The sequence below is a fragment of the Emiliania huxleyi genome, assembly GCF_000372725.1.
Source record: "Emiliania huxleyi CCMP1516 unplaced genomic scaffold EMIHUscaffold_10, whole genome shotgun sequence".
NCBI lineage: Eukaryota > Haptophyta > Isochrysidales > Noelaerhabdaceae > Emiliania > Emiliania huxleyi.
The window spans coordinates 1,202,608-1,223,330 of NW_005202427.1; the positions used below are offsets into that span (position 1 = coordinate 1,202,608).

General features: G+C 68.0%; 4 protein-coding genes across 4 annotated transcripts; 3 read left to right on the top strand and 1 right to left on the bottom strand.

Annotated features, from left to right (window-relative positions):
- Positions 1-244: 244 nt before the first annotated feature.
- Positions 245-955, top strand: EMIHUDRAFT_351360 (hypothetical protein; the record flags this gene model as incomplete). The annotated part of the gene is made up of 1 exon (XM_005793789.1): positions 245-955. A coding segment is annotated over one exon (621 nt), but the record flags the coding sequence as incomplete, so codon positions are not given.
- Positions 940-14,618, top strand: EMIHUDRAFT_448791 (hypothetical protein; the record flags this gene model as incomplete). Its single annotated transcript, XM_005793790.1, has 39 exons — positions 940-952; positions 1,256-1,461; positions 1,530-1,672; positions 1,926-2,018; positions 2,324-2,370; positions 2,434-2,530; positions 3,650-4,090; positions 4,808-4,922; positions 5,174-5,506; positions 5,563-5,655; positions 5,829-5,875; positions 5,950-6,055; positions 6,274-6,552; positions 6,721-7,119; positions 7,199-7,504; positions 7,702-7,748; positions 7,797-7,946; positions 8,017-8,065; positions 8,129-8,182; positions 8,286-8,405; positions 8,625-8,734; positions 8,819-8,935; positions 9,128-9,415; positions 9,516-9,576; positions 10,143-10,280; positions 10,460-10,843; positions 10,928-11,002; positions 11,098-11,155; positions 11,233-11,468; positions 11,565-11,877; positions 11,988-12,331; positions 12,425-12,565; positions 12,614-12,760; positions 12,856-13,140; positions 13,237-13,332; positions 13,603-13,689; positions 13,762-13,845; positions 14,317-14,438; positions 14,509-14,618. 39 exons carry the CDS (start codon positions 940-942, stop codon positions 14,585-14,587), a joined length of 6,303 nt encoding a protein of 2,100 aa, XP_005793847.1. The 3' UTR covers positions 14,588-14,618.
- Positions 14,619-17,125: 2,507 nt separating this feature from the next.
- EMIHUDRAFT_199792 (hypothetical protein) lies at positions 17,126-17,897 on the top strand (the record flags this gene model as incomplete). The annotated part of the gene is made up of 3 exons (XM_005793791.1): positions 17,126-17,365; positions 17,436-17,660; positions 17,730-17,897. The coding sequence occupies 3 exons, from the start codon at positions 17,126-17,128 to the stop codon at positions 17,895-17,897; spliced, it is 633 nt and encodes a 210-aa protein (XP_005793848.1).
- A 429-nt stretch (positions 17,898-18,326) lies between these two features.
- On the bottom strand, positions 18,327-19,613 carry EMIHUDRAFT_62524 (hypothetical protein; the record flags this gene model as incomplete). Its single annotated transcript, XM_005793792.1, has 1 exon — positions 18,327-19,613. The coding sequence occupies one exon, from the start codon at positions 19,611-19,613 to the stop codon at positions 18,327-18,329; it is 1,287 nt and encodes a 428-aa protein (XP_005793849.1).
- Positions 19,614-20,723: the final 1,110 nt, after the last annotated feature.

Genomic DNA, 20,723 nt, shown 5'->3' on the forward strand with positions numbered 1-20,723 from the left:
CCGCTGTCCATCGCGTGCCAGCAGGGCCACCTCGAGACCGCCTGGCTGCTCCTCGAGGCTGGCGCGGCGGTCAACCAAGCCATGGGTGACGGCGCCACGCCGCTGTACATCGCGTGCCAGCAGGGCCACCTCGGGTGCGTTCGGCTGCTCCTCGAGGCTGGCGCGGCGATCGACCAAGCCCATGAGAACGGCGTCACGCCGCTGTACGTCGCGTGCCAGAACAACCACCCCGAGACCGCCCGGCTGCTCCTCGAGGCTGGCGCGGCGATCGACCAAGCCCGCAACAACGGCGCCACGCCGCTGTTCATGGCGTGCCAGCAGGGCCAGCTCGAGTGCGTTCGGTTGCTTCTCGAGGCTGGCGCGGCGATCGACCAAGCCAGGCAGGACGGCGCCACGCCGCTGATCATGGCATGCTTCAACGGCCACCTCGAGGTCGCCAAGCTCCTATCCTCCTACGGCGCCTCCCGCGCCGCTACGCCCTTCGGCACGCCCGAGGAGGCCGCAAACCGTGAAGGCCACGCCGACCTCGCCGCCTGGCTGGTCGCCAGCCGCGGCTGGACGCCGCTCGCGCACCTTGAGACCCTCACCGCCGCCCGCGCCACCGCCCTCCTGCGCAGCGGTGCAAGCCTGCACGAGGGCGAGCCGACGCCGCTGCGGCGCGCCGCGGGCGGCGAGGGCGAGGCGGCGGCGCTGATCCGGCGGGCGGCGGCGCCGTGGTCGCCGGCAAGCCACTCGCTCTTCCCCGCGGCGGCCCGCGCGCGGGCGGCGCTCCTCGTCCTCTCGCTCTACGAGATCCACGAGCGGTACCACCTCGACTCGGCCGGAGCCACGAACGGCATCGCGGCGCTCGACTTTGGCCACTGCGTCTTGGGCTTCGCCATCGCGCGCGAGACGGAGTAGGCCGGAGTCTCGGTGAGAGTCTTTGCCTCGGCTCCGACCATGGTCGTGGCTCGTGAGCTGCTTGCTGTCTTGTGAATCGTGTCGTGCGACCGCGTTTTGTTCGAAGTGTGCGAGAAATTTCTTTATTCCTCTTTCTCAGCCTCCGCGTACTCAACCCAGGGTACAGCGAGCTCCAGCCATTGCAGCCGCTACCACAGGTGTGTGAACCGAACCCCAAGGCAGCGAGCAGCCCTCCGCAAGACCGAGCCCCCGCGAGGTTGACAGCGGAGTAGGCTGGGGCTATACCAGACAGCGGCGAGCTCGGGCATGTTCGCTTGTTTATCTCTCTCTCTCTCGGCTCATGCATTTTCTGGAGGCCCCCGCCAGCTGCAAAGCTGGCTGTTCGGCTGGCCAGAGAGCGACAGCAGCAGCAACGCGACCAGCAGCAACGCGTGGGATGGGTCACTCATAGACGTCGACACACCGCTGGAAGAGCTCGAGACGGTCGGCCTTGGCGATGGCGAGAGCTACCGGCTGGTCATGTCGGACGAGTTTGAGACCGAGGGCCGCCGCTTCAGCGAGGTCTCGAGCGTCTGAGCGCCCTCGCTTCCACCAGCTCGTCCCGTCAGCTGTCTCGCTCGCCGTCTCAGGTGGACCGCGACCCGATCTGGACGGCCGTCGCAAGGCACGACCCGACGAACGGCAACCTGGCATACATGACGCCGCAGATGGTGAGCACTCACGCGGGCGCGCTCGAGATCTACACCACAAACACGGGCTTCCGCGCCTCGCGGTACGCCTCCGGCTCCGTGCAGTCGTGGGAGAAGGCTTGCTTGCAGGGCGGCATCGTCGACGTCTCCTTCTCCCTGCCCGGCGAGCCGGGCGCGCCTGGCGTCTGGCGCGCACCCCTCCGCCGCCCTCCACCGCCTGGCACTCTGCTCCTGCCGCCAGCTCACCGGAGGCGCTGCCACGCCACGCACCGCCATCTCGATGCTCACTCACTCTGCTTCTGTCTACGCCACGCCAGGCCCGCCATCTTGTCACAGGCCCGCCATCTGGATGCTCGGCAACCTCGGGCGGGCCACCTACCCGCTCTCGAACGATGGCCTCTGGCCCTTCTCCTTCGGCGCGTGCGACCGGTCTCTCGGAGGCCAGGCGGCACGCTAGGGCTCGGCGCCATAGCCTCGGCGCCCTCCTGGAACCTTCCTGGAACCTTCCCATCAGCTCGGCACCCTCCACCACAACAGACACACGAGCCGACTCGCCACAGCACACACCGCTACCCCGTGCCCGCCACTGCCCGCCACTGCTCGCCTCTGCCCCCCCGCGGGACTCTCCTCCCCCGCGGGACGGTGCTGTCGGCCTGCTCGGACCGTAACACAGGAGCCTTCTAGGAGCCTTCTAGGAACGTTCTAGGTGCTGTCGGCCTGCTCGGACCAGCCAGCGCGCGGCTCGGGGCTGCGGCCGTACCAGGGGCGAGGCGTGCCGGAGGTGGAGCTGCTCGAGGACATGTCGCAGGACATGTCCGCGATATGTCCGAGACATGTCACATAGGCGTGCCGGAGGTGGACTTGCTCGAGGCGCGCCCGTGCGCCGACATCGCCGCCGCCAGCGACAGGCCCGCGCTCGCGGTGGCGCACAACAACCTCACGTGCGGCATCACAACCTTCCAGGCGCAGCCTCGGGCATCGCAGCCAGAGCCCCGCAGCAGCAGCCAGAAGAGCCCCGCGCCACGCCGCCGCCCAGGCGCCGCCGCCCCCCCGGGTCTCACGCCCAACCTCTGTGGCGACAGGTTGCGCCACGCCTGCCGGGCCGGCTCCGTCCGAACCACGGCTCCTTCCCGTCGGCGCGCCGGCCTTGGTACCCCAACCTGACTTTCGGCCGCCGCTCCGAGATCGACGCCCTCTGGTACGGAGGGGACCACTTCGACTCGCTCGGCGCCTACTTCCCGCTCTCTCCCTCCTACCACACCCCGCCCCGCGCACCGCACTCCGGCGCCGGAGCCTACTCCGGCGCGGCCGCGGCGGCGGAGGCGGCCGGAAGCTACGGCGGCTTCGGCAGCTCGCTCTTCGACGCGAGCGCCGCTCTCTCCCCCCGCCGCCTCGGCGTCTCTCGAGACGTCACCCGGCGTGCCGGCGGGCGTAGGCGGGCTTCTTCGGCGCGCCGCCCGCCGACGCCCTCCCGAGGACCGACCGCGGCCTTTCGCACTTTCGGTTCGAGTACGAGCCGGGCGCGGACGGCTTCATGCGATGGTTCCTCGACGGCGCGCGCAGCCCAGCACGAGCCCGCCCACGCCCACGCGTCCTAGAAGTTTCCCAGAAGGTTCCCAGAAGGTTCCCAGAAGGTTCCTAGACGGTTCCTGGACGGTTCCTGGACGGTTCCTGGACGGTTCCTAGAAGGTTAGAAGGCACGAGCCCGGCCACGCAGTCCCGCACTCCCCAGCCACGCACACTCCCGACCCGGCCCCGCCCGCCGCCGCCCTCGTCGCACGCGCGCCCTCGCCGCCCCGTGCCGCCGCCCAAGCCGCCCTCTCCCCTGCCCGCAGGATCGCTCGTCTTCGAGGCGACCGGCGAGTCGCTCCGCCCGCGCCGCGTCCCCGGCGGCGGGCACGTCGGCCAGCGGCTCGTGCCGGAGGAGCCGATGCCCCCCATCGTCTCTCATCGTCTCTCATCGTCTCTCATCGTCTCTCATCGCCTCTCCGCTGTACCCCGTCACAGGAGCCTATGTACCTCATCATCTCGGCCGCCGTCTCGCGCGTCTTCTCGGGCAGGATCGACCAGGCCATCTTCCCGACAGTCTTCCGCATCGGCCACGTCCGCTTCTACCAGCGCGCCAGCGGGCGGCAGCGCACCTCGTGCTCGCCCCCCGACCACCCGACGGCGGGCTGGATCGCGCAGCACTGGTGGGCAAACGGCAAGCAGGCGCCCCCCTCGGTCGACAACCTGCTCCGCGCCTCCGTCCTTCTCTCGGGCTGCGTCGCCGCACTCGGCGCCCTCGCGCTGCTGCTGAGTGAGGAGCACGTCCGCCTCGCGCTCGCACTGCTGTTCGGCGCCTTCTTCTGCGCCGCGCTCGCCTCCGCCGGCCTCGCCCGCTACCTCGGCGTCTCTCCCGACGACGCGTGGCTCGGGCCGCAAACCGCGGGCGGCGACAGCGCCACCAGCTCGCTCACGCTGTCGGCCGGCGTGCCGCTGCGCAGCCACGTCTGGAGCTTGTCTGGAACCATCTAGGACCCTTCTTGGAGCTTTCTAGGCGTGTCGCTGCGCAGCCACGTCTGGAACTTGTCGGCGGAGCGGGCTCGGGCGGCGTCGCTCGCGCGGTGCGGCTCGCCGAGAGGGAGCCGAGACATGCCCGACGCGTAGCCGAGAGGGGTCCGAGAGGGGTCCGAGAGGGGTCCGAGAGGGGTCCGAGAGGGGTCCGAGAGGGGTCCGAGAGGGGTCCGAGAGGGGTCCGAGAGGGGTCCGAGAGGGGTCCGAGAGGGGTCCGAGAGGGGTCCGAGAGGGGTCCGAGAGGGGTCCGAGAGGGGTCCGAGAGGGGTCCGAGAGGGGTCCGAGAGGGGTCCGAGAGGGGTCCGAGAGGGGTCCGAGAGGGGTCCGAGAGGGGTCCGAGAGGGGTCCGAGAGGGGTCCGAGAGGGGTCCGAGAGGGGTCCGAGAGGGGTCCGAGAGGGGTCCGAGAGGGGTCCGAGAGGGGTCCGAGAGGGGTCCGAGAGGGGTCCGAGAGGGGTCCGAGAGGGGTCTTGTCGCGCGACTCTCCGATCGGGTGGGGCGGCGACGGTTCCGCGGCGCGAGGCAGGAGGTGCCTAGAAGGTGCCTAGAAGGTGCATAGAAGGTTCCGCGGCGCGAGGCAGGAGGTGCCTAGAAGGTGCCTAGAAGGTGCCTAGAAGGTGCCTAGAAGGTTCCACGGCGCGAGGCAGCCTGGCCGTGGCCGCAGGCTCTTTGCCGATCGCCTCGTCTACCTCGCTTGCGTCGTCGAGGCGGCGGTGGTGGGCGGCTTGCTGCTGACCATCCTCTCGGAGCTCACTCTCTGCCTGGCGACCGCCTTCTCCGTCTCGCTCCTCGCGCTGCAGGCGAGCCGCACGCACCGCACCGCCTCGCACCGCACCGCACCGGACCGCACCGCCTCGCACCACCTCGCACCACCTCGCACCGCACTGCCTCGCACCGCACTGCCTCGCACCGCCTCGCACCGCACCGCCTTGACTCTGGCCGCCTTGACTCTGGCTCCGTCGGGCAGCAGGCGAGAGCGCTGCCCCGCCTGCTCTAGGAACCTTCTAGGAACCTTCTAGGAACCTTCTAGGCGAGAGCGCTGCCCCGCCTGCTCGTGGCTCTCTTGGGCGCGCTTGCCGCCAGGGAGGGCGGGCAGGACGAGGGCGGCGGTCGGGTCGGCTCTCTGTCCGCCGCCGTTCCGCTGCCGCCGGTCGGGCCGCCGCTTCCGCATCCGCGCGGCTGGTCGGCGGGCGAAGAGCTCTCCCTGCTCCTCTTCCCCCTCTTCCTCTTTGTCGCGCTCGTCTCGGGCTTGGCTGCCATTCACGTCCGCAAGGCGTTCCTCGAGGCCGCGACGGCGTTGTGCGGCGCGCAGCTGCTTTGGCTCGGCGCCGCAAGCTTGGCGGGCGGCGAGGCGATGCTGGACGTGCGGCACTAGGAACCTTCTAGGAACCTTCTAGGAACCTTCCGAGAGGGGTCTAGGCGATGCTCGACGTGCGGCACGCCGTCGAAGGGCTCGCGGGGTCCGGCGTGCAGGGCGACCTCGGCAGGAGCTCCTCGCCGTGGGCTGCGCCGGTGGTGGTCGCCCTTACCAGCGTCGCCTTGCTGCGCCACGCCCGCTGCCTGCGCCGGGGCAGCTGGACCCGCTCCCCTTCTAAGTCAACTGTTAATTAACTGTTAATTAATGTTGAATTACTACTAGGCAGCTGGACCCGCTCTGCCGCGGCCTCGGTGTGCGTGTGCTGCAGGCCAAGGTCCGAGGCGGGGCTGTGGTCTCTGGTGTGGCGGGCGAGCGGTCAGCTCTGGCAGGAGCTGGCGGATGACGTCGACGACGAGGAGGACCCCGCCGCCAGCCCGTCTGCAGCGGAGGCGCGTCGCGGTCGACGTCTGCCAGGCGCAGCCGTCGGTCGAGCGCTGGTGGCTAGCCACCGCCCGCCGGCACGGGCAGAGGCGGCCACGAAGGGCAGCCTGTCCGGTGGCGGCCACCTCCTCGCGCCGGCTCCTCGCAGCCAGCCGCCAGCGGGGGAGGCGCGCCGCTCCCCGCTCGTCTCCGCCGCAAGCTCGGCTGGCCTCCGCCGGGTCGTCTCCGCCGAAGCCTTCACCGCCCGGCCGGCCCCTTGGTGGGGGGACCCTACGGCCCCTTGGTGGGGGGACCCTACGGCCCCTTGGTGGGGGGACGGCTCGCCGCCGGAGGAGAGGCGGTGGCTGCCGCCGCTGCAGCAGTGCACCGCGGTGGATGCGAGCGGGGCGCTCGGCAGTCCCGTGGTGAAGCAGCTCTGCGCCGTCGCCGCCGCGTTTGAGGCCGACTTCGGCTTCCAGCGCCCGGTGGTGTGCAACCAGCTCGAGCACTTGCTCCGGCTGCTCGCCGCGAGAGCGGCGCGCTTACCCTTCTCCGCCCCCGAGCGTGCGGCGCGCGCCGCCGACTCGCTCCATGCGCACCTCTTTGCGTCGTACTTCACCTGGTGCGAGCACGTGCGCGCCGAGCCGCGCTGCTCTCCCGCAGCAGCGCGGGCGAGGCACGGGCCGGGCGCTGCGGGCGGGGCGGCCGAGGCGGGCGGCGAGGAGGCGGGCGAGGGCGGGCTCGCCGAGGCGGAGGCTCGCCGGGCAGAGTGCCTGCTCTACTTGCTCGTTTGGGCCGAGGCGGCAAACTTGCGCCACGCATCAGAGGCCGTCTGGTGGCTCTTCCACCAGCTCTCCGACTTGGCGAAACCGCTGCCGCGCCCCTTCGCGCTGGCGAGCGTGGCGCCGCTCTACGCGTCGCTCGTCCACCTCTTCTGCGAGCGAGCGCACCCACTCAACTACGACGACGTCAACGAGGCCTTCTGGCGACCCGACTGCCTCGGGTGGAGCCTCGAGGGGAGCGGCGCCGGCAGTGCCGCCGCGCAGCTCCGCGGGCTGGCAAAGGAGTACCGCGAGCGCCGCTCCTGGCTTCACATGCTCGGTGCGTTCGAGCACGTCTACTTTGCGCACTGGATCATGCTGCGGCTGATGCTCGGCGCGACGCTCGGCCTCAACACCTGCATCGCCGCCGAGTTCGGCGTGCCCTGCGAGGCGGGCGAGGAGTCGGACGCCGTGCTGGCACCAGGAACCTTCTAGGAACCTTCTTGGAACCTTCTAGGCGGGCGAGGAGTCGGACGCCGCGCTGCGCGTGTTGCAGTTCGAGGCGACCCTCGTGGTGGACGTGCAGGCGTACCGCGTCCTCTCGGGCTTGCTGCAGCTGTGGGCGCGCTTCCCCACCTGCGACCCGCCTGCCAAGCTCGACGCGGTGCTGCGCGTCGCGCTCGACCTGCTCCTCTCTCTCGCGCTCAACGTGGCGCTCTGGTTCTCGCTCCGCGACCAGCACCTGCACCACTGGGCGATGGCGCTGCTGCTCTCGATCGCCGTCTTCGTGCGGCCGACCCTGTCCAGCCTGCGCTTCCTCGTGGTGCGGCCGGGCGGCGGCGGCGGCGGCGGCGGAAGCAGTGGTCAGCCCAGTCTGGGGCGCGAGCGGCTGCTCTCGCTGTTTGGCATCGAGGTGAATGCACTGCGATTGCACTGCTCTCGCTGTTTGACATCGTTAATTCCCTGCGAATTGCCTGCGAATTGCCTGCTAACTCTAACTGCTCGCTGTTTGGCATCGAGGTTGCCAACGGGCCGCTCCCCGCGAGGCACGTCCGGCCGACGAGCTGGTGAAGCACTCAATCAATGGACTGATGAGTGGCTGCTACTAACCATAGGCACGTCCGGCCGACGAGCTGGAGCGCGCTCGCTTTCTGGCTGACGCTGTTCAGCGTGCACTGCCTGCTGGTGCAGCACTACATCGCGGACGCGCTCGTCGTCGACACGCTCGGCCTGCTCTACTCCTACTTTGGGCGAGCACCTAGAAGGTTCCAAGAAGGTTCCTAGAAGGTTCCTAGGCCTGCTCTACTCGTACTTTGGGCGCTCGCTCACCGGCAGCTCCGGCATCGGCCTCGGCCAGCTGTTTGTGCTGCTCCTCTGCATCTGGGTGCCGGTCATCCTCTTCTTCCACCGGGAGGAACCTTCTAGGAACCTTCTTGGAACCTTCTAGGTGCCGGTCATCCTCTTCTTCCTCGTGAGCTTCTCGCTCACCTTCACACTCTGGGTGCTCGTCGTCGGGCTCTGTCGCGGGCTCGGCTCCCTCCGCATCGCACCCGAGCTCGGCCTGCCGCAGCTGCTCGCCGCCGACCGTGGACAGAACCTTCTAGGACCCTTCTTGGAACCTGCTAGGCCTGCCGCAGCTGCTCGCCGCCCACTTTGACCCGGCGGCCGACCGCTTCGAGCAACGCTGGCTCGCCAGCCGTCCGGCCCGGCTGCCCCCCAGCCCGGTCCCTGCCCAGCGAGGGTTGCGGGCGAGCCCGTCCTTTGCACCGACTGCGCGCGGGGAGGGTGGCCGTGGCTCGCCAAATGTGATTGCCGAGGAGGCTGACGAGGCGGAGGAGACGATGATGGCGGCGGCGGCGGAGGAGGAGGCGGAGAAAGAGCTTGCGGAGGAGGAGGCGGAGGAAGAGGCTGCGGAGGAGCAGTTGCTGGGCGAGCTCGCCAAGGGGGGGGCGTGGGCCGTGTCGGCGGGGGGGCGCTCGGTCTCGCTCCCAGCAGTCGCCAATGGGTCGCGAGACGGCGCCCTTCCGCCAGACGAGGACGCGCCCGCGGACTTGTCGGGGCTACGGCCGGCCGCCCAGTCCGGGCGCCCCTCCCGTGGTGGGACATCTCCTCACGGCCCGGCTCCTGTGAGGCGTAGGCTGCTCGGTCGGCTGCCTGCGCGGGGCGGCTGGGGCTTTGCGCAGTGTTGGAACACGATGCTCCACGAGATGCGGCGGCAGGATTTGGTCGACAACTCCGAGGAGACCCGGCTGCAGTTTGCGATCGTGCCGCGCGCCGTCCACCCGCCGCCGCCCGCTGCGGTCAGCGCCGCCGCCAGGGCGTGGCAAGAGCGGCCGCCGGTGCCGGGCAGTCTGCCGCCCCTGCCGCGCGCCGAGGCTGCGCCCGACGGCACGGCATTGCCGCTGCTTCTCCCGCCGCCGCTCGGGTCTCTCAAGCGCGCGCTCAGTGCGCTCCTCGCGGGCTGCCCCGTCGAGTCGCTCCCGACGCTCTGCCGCCTCTCGCTGGCGGGTGCGGCCGACATCGCGATGGCAGTTGTCTGGCCGCTGCTCGGCGCCGCGCACCAGCCCGACGTGGCGCTCGCCCTCCGAGCCCTCGCCGCTGTCGTGCCCCCGATCGCGCCAGCCACCGATGCGTCTGCCGCCGGCTCGGCCGGCCAGTCCCGCCCTTGCGGCGCGCTGCCGCCCGGCCTCCGCTCGGAGCGGGTGCTCTACGGGCTGCGCAAGGCGCTACAGCGGTGCGAGGCCTCCTCCCTCCACGAGCCGCCTCGGAGCCTCTCGGGACCTGTCTGTAGGCGCTCGTCGAGCGAATTCGTTCCTGCGAATGAGCACTGATAGACCACTCATAGAACTGTCTCAGGCGCTCGTCGAGCTGTGCGAGGCCATCTTCGCCATGATCGTCGCCTTTGATGGCCGCGCCGCCCGAGGCGTCGCTAACCCTAACCCTAACCCTAACCCTAACCCTAACCCTAACCCTAACCCTAACCCTAACCCTGACCCTAACCCTAACCCTGACCCATACCCTAACCCTAACCCTAACCCTAACGCCGCCCGAGGCGTCGCGGCGCCTAACGGCTGATTAACTGTACTCAACTACTACTAACCACTCAGTAACTGTCTCGAGGCGACGCGGCGCCTAACGGCCGTCTCGCCAAGCGGTCGGCGAGCGTAGCGTGCCTGGCGTCGGCCGCATCGCACCCGCACGACAACGGGCTCGCCGCTAGACCGGCGGGCGGCGCCGGCGGGCTAGAGGGCAGCAACGCCGCGCAGGCGCCAACGGACGGCCCGCTCGAGTCGGGACAGAACGGTGGGGGTGGACTGCGAACGACGGAGCGGCCGCAGATGGGCGACGGCGGCGGCGGCGGCGGCGCCTCGGCCGGCTCGGGCGTCGGCTTGCGGCACGCGCTGCGCTCGCGCTCCTTTGGCGATTCGCTCTCGAGCTTGTCGCGCGTCGTCTCGCTCAAGGGGCTCTCGCGCGACCTCTCGCGGCTCGACCTCACCGCCAGCCTCAACGACCTCACCGCAGCCCTCTCGCTCGCGCGCCGCCGCAGAGGCGTGACGCGCGTGCGCATCGCAGACATCGCCTCGGCCGAGGGCGCCGCCGTGCGCTCTGCGGCGCTGCCAGCGATCCAGCAGGCGCTCGCCTCTAAAAGACTACTAATAAGCTAATAATCAGCTACTAACAAAGTACGATCCAGCAGGCGCTCGCCTCGCTGCTGGCGTGCCTCCAGCACGCCTGCCTCGCAGCGGCGGCCGCGCGCCCCAGCCGTTCCGCCGCGCAGGACGAGGTGCGCGGCGCGCTCGGCGCCGCCGCCAACGCGCTGCAGGCCACCCTCGCCCACCCGACCCTTGGCTTTTGGGCGGACAGCAGCTACGCGAGTGCGTCGCTCGCCAGCCTGCTCCGGCACGAGCCCAACCTTGAGGCGATCGCGGTCCGGCTGCGGCGCATGCTTTCGCTGTCGCCGACGCCGAGGCCGCTCCGCTCCAACGAGGCGATGCGCCGGCTGCGCCACTGGCTGCGCTCGCTCAAGATGGATGCACCGGAGGCGCCTCCGGTGGCGGAGATGCAGTCGTGGTCCATCCTGACGCCCGTCTACAAGGAGACAGTCCTCTACTCGATGGCGGATTTGGAGGAGGAGTCGAACGACGGCCGCTCCTTCATCGAGGTGTGCTGCGCGGAGTCACTTACTAGCCCATTCCTAGCTAGCATGCAGGCTCATTCGTAGCTCACTGGCCGCTCCCTCCTCGAGGTGCTGCGCGGCCTTCACCGCGACGAGTGGGCAAACTTCGCGCAGCGGCTCGGCGAGTCGCCCTCCGCGCTCAGCGTCGCGCGCTGCGCCTCGGAGCCGAGGCTGGCCCTCCAGCTGCGGCTGTGGGGCCTCTAGGAACCTTCTCGGAACCTTCTTGGAACCTTCCTTAGGCTGGCCCTTCAGCTGCGGCTGTGGGCCTCGATGCGAGGCCAGACTCTCGCGCGCACCGTCTACGGCATGATGCACTACGAGTCGGCCTTGGCCTTCCTCGAACCTTCTCGGAACCTGCTCGGAGCCTTCCTTAGGCATGATGTACTACGAGTCGGCCTTGGCCTTCCTCGTGGCCGTGGAGGCGGGTTCAGCGGGAGGCGGCCCCGCCCCCCCTCTGCCCGCCGCCTCGCAGACCGCCGCCGCCAGTGCCTTGGCGCAGCGCAAGGTGGGCTACGTGTGCGCGTGCCAGGTCTATGGCGACTACAAGCGGGCGGGCGACCCGCGAGCGGTCGATATCGAGGCGCTTATGCACGCCTTCCCTTCGCTGCGGGTCGCCTACGTCGAGCGCAGGGGCGGCGGCGGCGAGGGAGGGGGGGAGGAGGAGGAGGAGGCGTGGGCGGCGATGCTGGTGTGCTCCGATGGGGAGGGGGGCGTGAGGTGCGAGAGCCGCGTCGGCCTCCCCGGCAACCCGATCCTCGGCGAGGGCAAGCCCGAGAACCAGAACGTGGCGCTGCCGTTTTGCCACGGCGAGAGGGTGCAGATGGTGGACATGAACCAAGAGGGGTACTGGGAGGAGGCGCTCAAGATGCGGCCGCTGCTGCAGGAGTTCGAGTCGTCCGCCAAAGCCGGGCCGGTGACCGTCATCGGCTTCCCGGAGCACATCTTCACGCAGTCGTCCGGCTTCGTCACCGCCATCTTCATCGGGCTGCAGGAGCGCTACTTCGGCTCCTTCGTGCAGCGTGTGCTCGACGAGCCGCTGGACGTTCGGCTGCACTACGGCCACCCCGCCCTGCTCGACAAGCTGCACTTCTTCTGGGAACCGTCTTGGAACCTTCTTGGCACATTCTAGGCCACCCCGACCTGCTCGACAAGCTGCACTTCGCCACGCGCGGCGGGGTGAGCAAGGCGTCCAAGGAGATCAACTTGAGCGAGGACATCTTTAGCGGGTACAAGACGGTGCTCGCCGGCGGCTGCGTCGTCTTTCGCGAGTACCACCTCGTGGGCAAGGGGCGGCCCACAAACCTGATGGAGATCACCGGCTTCTTCGCGAAGCTCTCCTCCGGCTCCGCCGCGTCGCTCACGACGCGCGACGTGGCGCGCTTCGCCGCCAGCGCGCCGCTCGTGAAGCTCTTCTCGTACTACTACTCGGCCATCGCCTTTTACGTGCACGACGTGATCGTGATGCACGTGACGGTGCCTCGCCCCGCGCCTGTCCCTCGCCCCGTGCCCGCGCGCGCGAGGGATGGATGGCGAGCACCGCACTCCTCATTGCGGATGGCCGAGCAGGTCCTCATCCCCTACCTGCTCGCGATGCTCGCGCTCGTCGGCCTCGATCACCGCTTCAACAACTACGAGGCGCAGCCCCTCTCGCTCTTCGCCCTGCTCCCGCTGCTGCTCTCGCTCATGACGGCCCTCCCGCTCTTGCGTGTCTGTAACGACTGCCCATCCTCTTCATCACGTGCTTCCCCGTCGTAGGCCGTGCCCGCGCTCTGCATGGTGCTGGTTGAGAGAGGGCCTCGCCGGGCCCTCTCCTTCTTGCTTGGGATGGCCATCACCGCCTCGCCCGTCTACTTCATCTTTGTCGCGCAGACAAAGTCCTTCCACTTTGCGCGCACCGTCACGGCGGGCGGCAGTTCATTAGCAGCTAATTCGTAGCTTATTTAGTAGCTGATTCGTAGCTTCGTAGTAGCTTATTAGTAGCTTATCAATCACCACAGGCGGGCGGCGCGTCCTACTTCGCCGCGCGGCGGAACGCCTCAGTGCTTCACACGCCCTACCACGAGCTGCACGCGCGCTTTGCGCACTCGCACCTCTACGTCGCCGCCGACGTGTACGTCTTTCTCTGCATGGCGCACGTCTGGTCCGTCTCGGACCGGCTCTTCCTCACGACGTGGCCCACTTGGGCGGTGGCTTCGTGCTTCGTCCTCGCGCCGCTGCTGTACAACCCGCAGCAGCTCGAGGCGTGGCAGGTCAAGGCGGACGTGCGCGGCTTCTGCGGCTGGGTGACGGGCGGAGGCTGGGAGGAGTGGTACGCGCGGCTGCACGGGCCGCCCGCGCGCGGGGGCATGGCCGCCGAGGACGCGGCGTGGAACGAGCAGTTCGGACGCGTCTCTGTCGCGGCGTTTTACTCGTTCATCGCCTACCTCATCCCGCTCCAGACCAATGTCGACAACTTCGCCGCCACGCGGGGGTGGGTGTGCGAGCCGCGCCTCGTCTGCACGGGCGCAACCTACCTCGCCTCGCTCGTCGCCCTCGCCGCCGCCGACTTGCGCCCCCACCGCTCGGCGCGCGCGCCGTCGAGCCGCCGCCGCCGCGCCTGCTACGTCGCGGCCGCCACCCTCTGTGCGGCCGCCACCCTGCAGCTCGCGGCGGCGTGCGCCGTTTTGGGGCCGGCGAGCAGCGCCGCTGGAAAGGCCCTCTGCGCGCCCGACTGCCGTTTGCGGAGGCGCCTCGCTGGCCTGTAGGCCGGCCTCGCTCGCACCGCCTCGCTGCGCAAGCGGCTGTGCGTCGCCGCCCTGTGCGTCTACGCTTGCGCAGGCGCTGTCGGGTCGGTGCTGGAGACGTCCGCCAATGCGCCCTCTCTGTCTGAACCTCTTTTGAACCCTTCTCCGAGCCTTGGATAGGTGCTCGAGCTCGCTGCCAACATGCGGGCGACGGCGGACGTCGCCGCGCCGCTGCTGAGGCTCGCCCACAAGGCGCGCGAGAGCGTGGAGAGACACGCCCTCCCGCGGACACTTCCTACACACTTCATAAGACACGCCCTCCCGCGGACACTTCCTACACACTTCATAAGACACGCCCTCCCGCGGACACTTCCTACACACTTCATAAGACACGCCCTCCCGCGGACACTTCCTACACACTTCATAAGACACGCCCTCCCGCGGACACTTCCTACACACTTCATAAGACACGCCCTCCCGCGGACACTTCCTACACACTTCATAAGACACGCCCTCCCGCGGACACTTCCTACACACTTCATAAGACACGCCCTCCCGCGGACACTTCCTACACACTTCATAAGACACGCCCTCCCGCGGACACTTCCTACACACTTCATAAGACACGCCCTCCCGCGGACACTTCCTACACACTTCATAAGACACGCCCTCCCGCGGCTGCTCCGCCTCGCCCAGCAAGGCCACCTATGTATATTTATATACCTGGCGCCTCAGGCGCGTGATTATGCCCTCGCCGCCGCGGTCCTGCTGCCGGTTGGCGCCCTCGCTGCGCTGCGGCTGCCGGGCGTGGTGCACCGGGCGCTCATCTTTCAGCGCTCGTTTGTCGACCTCGACATGCGCCGGCGCAGTAGTGTTTCCTGCCCCGGGCGCCCCCGCTTGTTTACCCTCCGTGCTCACTACGGGTAGGCACGGGCTCATCCTGTACTCCTCCGTCCTCGCTGCGGTCGCCCTCGCATACGCGCTCTCCTCGCTGGATTGGGGCTGAGAGGCGGGTCGCGCAAGCTCCCGATGCCGCGACGGATGGGCAAGGTTTGTGGGGCACCCCGGCAGGGCTTGGCGCTTGAGTCGGGGAACCAGCTGCTCCATTTGCTCGTCTGTACGTGACCTACTTCGGCATGCACAGTCGTGAGCTGTCGTACGGTGCTGTAGCTACCCGCAGTACAGCGGTGCTCTCGGTTTCTGTTGGTTTCATGTTTACGTCGGTTGCTTATATACTAAGGTAAGCTAGGTAGCGGGCATACAGCGATGCAGGCGGGGTACAGCGTACGCACAGTTGTAGAACTAGATGAGCCGGTAACCAAAGACGAAAGGGCAAAATCCGCAACCGTTTTGAGGTGTGATCTGTGGAAGCTGTCCGGCACGCGGTGCAGCCTGCAGCGAAGTGGCAGATGGCTGAGGAGCGTCGGAGCTCGGAGCTTTAGTGAGTGCGGAGAGCAGGTAAGGTAAGGTAAGGTAAGGTAAACTCTTCTCCACACACACGAGGTGGTGGTTCGGAGCAGCCTCGTGGACGCAGTGACGTGACCCCCCCCCCCCCCCCCACACACACACCCCGCTCACCCACGCGCACTGGGCCTTGCACTTTGAATGCCGTGGGGCTCCTGTCGTTATAGACGTGGAGACGCGAGGGTCGCCCCCCCCTTGCCCCACCACCCCTCGTGTGTGTGGAGAAGTTTACCTTGCCGCCTTACCTTACGCAAGACAGGAGATGACGGCACGCTGGAGCGACACACAGACACACAAACTCACAAGACATTTTCCGTCTAGCATTCTGATATTTACACCTTCCGTCCCCAGCCTTCAGCGCTGGTGAAGCGCGTGGCACAGCCCTGCTGCACCGCATTCGGAGACGGCCAGCCAGAGTCAAGGGCGGAAGCGTCTTGTCTGAGTCTGCTGGCTGCATGGGCCGCGAGGGAGGCCGCGAGGAAGGGGAGGAAGCCGTGCAGCATTTCGAAGGAAGGCATGCGCTCGTCACCAGTCCGGACACGCACAAGCACGCCAGAGGATGTTGCCGCGCCCGCGTAGTATGATGCTACGAGCAGCTTGCGGGTGGAAGGGATGTTAGAGGATCCGAAAACGGCGCCGACCGCTGAACAGAGCGTGAGCAGGGCTGGGCTTGCATCCGCAAACGTGTCCAAGTCACGGGCCAGCGCTGTCGGCGAGCGGACCCGGACTTCGACGACACGCAGAGAGGCTGCCGAGACGACCAGCAGCGTCATCATGCGTGCGAGGTCAGTTCGACGCGAGGTCAGTGCCAGGATGGCCACCACCGCGCAGCCCGCCGCAGCGAAAAGAAAGACCGGGCTCGTGTAGAGCTCGGTTAGGAAGGCGGCGCACACCACCACTAGGGCGAGCGAGACCTGGATCGATGCCAGCTCCGGCCGCGCCGGCAGCGGCCACAAGGCTGGGCGTGGCGGCGCCGGCTTGGCTGGCGGCGAGGGCGGCAAAGAGCAATCGCACTTGGCAATCGCGCTCCTTGAGCAATCGCGCTTCATGGCCGCGATTTCGCTGGAAGAGAAAATGCCGGCGAATAGGCGGTCCCAGTCGTCCTCGTCGCCAGGGTCTTCGGTCGGTGCTCCTTGCTGCTGCTGGTACCTCTCCGTATCAACGGGCACATAGACCACACCAGCAGGTGGTGCAGGTGTGTCCACTGACGGCAGGTCTGGCCAAACTTCCGGCGAGATCATATCTATGTCTGGCCAAAGGCCCGGTGAGGTCATGATTGGAGGCGCCGTGCTCGCTCCCACCGCCGCCGCCGCCTCTTCCTTTGTCGCCACCGCCTCTGCCGCTGGCGCCACCGCCTTTGCCGCCGCTCCCTTCACCATGGCCTCCACCTCTGCCGCCCACCCCGCCGTCTGCTCCGCCCAGGAGATAGGGACAGATGCCACCCGTGTCGGTGCTGGCCTCGGACCGGCCTTCCAAGCGACGTCTTCACTCAAATCCCATCGAAATGCAACGAGGCTGCCAGCATTATAAACCGGCCATGATGACACCAGGAACCGCCCGGGCGCGCCGGTAGAGTATAAGATCAGCATTACTCGCACTGGCTTGGTCTGCATCATGGCCGTGGCGAGCGCACCGACTGTCTTGCGACATGTCGCCGGCCCGAACAGCTCCTTTGCTGGGCTGCCAGTGAGCGCTGCCCAGGCGGCGCAAGCCTCCAATACGATGCCGGTGGGGCTGACAAGCAGCCAGGCTGGCGGCAATGGCGGCAGCGGTGGGGGCGGAGGCGGCGGCGGCGGTGGCGGCGGAGGAGGAGGCGGTGGCGGCGGCGAGTCAGCACCCCGCCCCGCAACCAGGTCGCCTTTCATTTCGCAACCATAATTGGACGCGCGACGGTTGCACAACCTTCCGGCCGTGCAGCGGTTTCGTCGCACGTCGGTAATTGCCCCCTCGGGCAATGGAGGGGGGAGGGATAAATTCATGCCAGGGTCGGAATTGCCATGCATGCAGGGGTGTGATTGCCGGGCCTCGGAGTCCTCTTCACACAAAATTTCATTCAAAAATCGAGGGTGCAAGTGATGCCATGTCCAGCCTCACCGGCTCGGTCACAAAATCGCTCCTCGGCAAGGCTGCAGGCACCCTCAAGCCTCGGTCCCGCGCCGCATTCTCTCAGCCGTCCGCGTGCCACATTTTCCTCGTCCGTTCAGGCGCGGCAGAAAATGTGATGGAATCTCTCTCGCCTCAAATTGATGAGGCCTTCAACGGTGCGCGAGACAACGCGAAGCAAGAGCTCGGTGCCAAGCTCGTTGGACACGCGGAGAAGGTTGTCCCCGCGGAGAAGGTCGTTCTCATCCCCGCTAGCACACTTGCTCACCATACGCTCTCCCCCACAGGCTATGGAGTCTCTCTCGTCATCGCTCCTCGAGAAAGCGAATGAGGCGATGGATGGCTCGGGCGGATCCTCGTCGCGTGACGAGGGTGGCGGGCTGTTTTCCTCGTTGAGCACGGCCGCGATGTCCCAGGCAAAGTCGGCACTCAAAGACGCCATGTCGAGCCAGACCGAGGAGATCAACACTTCTCTTCTAAACAAGGCAAAAGCGATCGCAGATGACGCCTTGGTGCGCGCGGATCGCAGGTGACGCCTGGGTACCTGGGCAAAGCTAACCCTGAATTTCACCCGGTCCTAGGCAAAGCTATCGCCGCAAATCGAGATGGCCTTCGACGAGGCCAGAGACGCAGCGAAGGCATTGTTCTCGACAAATCTGGTCGGCTCGGCCGAGGACACGATGAATTCGCTTTCGTCGAATCTTGTGAGCTCCGTGACGGGAAAAAAACGAGCTCGCGACGACGACTAGTCCTCCTAACTAAGTCAGAGGCGCAGCTAGGGCGTTTCGAGATCGCTGCGATCGCCGAGGGGCTCTACATTCTAATCTCTCTCTCGCTGGCCCTTTTGCGTCTGATTCGTGAAGCTGTTGCGTCTCCGCCGACAGCTCACGAGCAGAGAGCGCTTTGAGCGGCGGCCAGAGGGCGGAGGTGTCCGGGTCCGCGCAGGGCCTGGCGCCTCGGCCCTCGCGCGGGGGGCGGCGGCGCGGCCGGTGTTGTGTATGCAGCGGTAGAGTATGATTGAAAGCGTTTGCGACTCTCCTTTCCTCTACCGCTACCGCTCGACGCGTCAGCCGTCACGTCTCGGCACAGCTCGCACGTCGGCGAGTTATGCGTCACGTGTGTGCCACTGTGCGCTCGCGGCGGGAGTGGACGACACGCCCGCTCCCTCCAGCCCTGGCTCAGGCGGCCAGCGTCGAGATGCGGAGCTGCCCGTCGGTGCCGCCCGAGACGACCGCGTCGGCGCCGTCCCACGCGACGCAGAGCGCCTTGCCCTTGTGCCGCGGCAGCGAGTGCAGCGCCACTCGGGGTGAGCGCGTGTCCCAGAGCCGCACTCCGCCGTCGTGGCAGCCGCTGACGAGGAGGTGTTCTCGCACGCCGCACCACGCGACCGACGAGACCCACCCGTGGTGGGGGATGGCGCCCGTCGGCGCGCCGCCACGCGAGCGCGCGTCCCACAGCCGCAGCTGGTGGTCCGAGTGGCCGGTCGCGACAGTGGCGGGCGAGAGGGAGACGTCGAGGCAGAGCGCGGCCTTGCCCGACGAGGAGAGGGTCGCGGTGGCGGCGCCGACCGCCGCGTCCCACTCGCGGACCGTCCCGTCCCAGGAGGCCGAGTAGAGCAGCGCTGCTGTCGGCCACGCCAGCGCAGAGACGCAGTCCGTATGGCCGCAGAGCTGGGCGGCGGCGGCGAGCTCCTCCGGGGCTACGGCGGCGGTCACAGCGGACGCGCCGCCGCGGGCGCGCTTGCTGGGCGGGGGCTCGCTGCTCGCCGCCGGCACGCCGTCGGCGGGCGGGCGGAAGAGGAGGATGCTGCGGTCCCAGCCTCCCGTCGCGAGGCTGTCGGCGGCGGGCGCTGCAGCGAGACACGCGACGGCGGCGTGGTGGCCAACGCACGAGAGCTGCGCCGCGCCGCCCGCCGAGCCGCCCGCCGCCCACACGCGCACGGCGCCGTCCTTGGACGCCACCACCGGCCGCTCGCCCAGCCAGGCAACTGCCTTGACAGCGGCAGCGCCCTCTCCGCCGCCGAGCGCGGCAGCCTGGACGCCCGAGGCGTCCCAGAGGTAGGCGGCGCCGTCGTAGCAGCCCGAGAGCACCGGGTTGCTAGAGGCTACGCTCGAGCCCGGGGCAGCCAGCGCCAGCGAGGAGATCCAGTCCGGGACCAGCGCCTCGCCCCTCGGCTGCGGTGGCGCGAGGAGCTCGATGTACTCGAGGGTGATGGTGGACTCGCCCGAGAGACCGCGCGCCGCGAGAGCCTTGCCGAGCGAGCCACGCAGCAGCTCGCCGTCGAGCAGAAAGTCGAACGGCCGCGCGGGCGACGCGCCGAGAAGGTGGTTCACCACCTCCGAGAGGCCGTAGCGGGAGAGGCGGGTGGGCAGGTCGAGAGGCGTGTCCGATACCACCCACCGCGGCTCGAGCTTGGTGGTGAAGCGCACGGACGTGTGCGGTTCAGAGGCCTGGCCTTGCGACATTGTCGTCGATGCAGCGAGGGACGGGACAGACTGGAGAGTGTGCCGGCGGGAGCGTAGACAACCAAAAAAAAATTTTTTTGGGTAGGACCTGTAGCACCCATACCGCGTTGGTGTCCAAAGAAAGAAAGAAAGAAAGACAAACCACGGGAGGGATGGGAGGGAGGACGGCACGCCGCCACCACCAGGGATTTTAAGTTGGGAGAGTTGGTGTCCAGCCCCGCCAAGCTGCAGAACATGTGCAGGCCAGCGCCTATGACGCTCAAGGAGTGAGGCGCGGAGCGCCGCGCGCGGAGCGCGCCCCGAAGAAAATTTTGAGGGTTGTGGAGCGTGGAGGGCTGGAGGGCGATTTCTATTAAGAGTTTGACTCACACGCAGGCCGAATCTCAAGTGGCGGCGCTCCGCACCTACCCAGCGGCGCGCTCCGCGCGTGCTTTCCAGCGGCGCGCTCCGCGCGTGCTCTGCGCACTGCGGCAGTGCTACTGCATCTTCCGCAGCTCCAGCAGGTATCAGCAGTGAGTTCACCGCCAGTTATCTGCGCCTCCCTTCATCGTCAGGCCGCGCTCTCACGTCCGCCGGAGCTACCTCGGCTATCGGCACCATTTTACAAGTTTGACCGCCGACATGTCGGCGGTCCGGCTCAGTCAAGGCAATGTCGCTCGGCGCTCGCTGGCTCCGTGGATGCTTGTGCTGCTGAGCAATCCAGGCGCACTTTGGCAGCCGGCGGCAGCGACTTGCGGCGTCAGCACTCGAACGGTTGTGTTGATTTGCTCTTGCTCCGCGGTATCTAGCCGGCGCGCTCCGCGCGGGTGTCCAGCTAGCGCGCTCCGCGCGTATGTCCAGGTAGCACCAGCGCGCTCCGCGCGCACGTATATATCAGTGCCTATGCTTATAGCCACTAAAAGCTCGTTTCTGCAACTCGGTCCAGCCCGAGCCAGGCTGTTGTTGCTTGTTCGCCGTACTTACTTAGGTCTTAGCCACTGGCATGGTAGTAGATTAAGTTAGGTCCAGCCCGCGCCTCGCAACCACGGCATGGTAGATAGCACACATGCGCGAACAAAAACTTTAGCTCCCCACCCCTCGATGGCGCGAGTTGCATCGGCCATCGCGCGC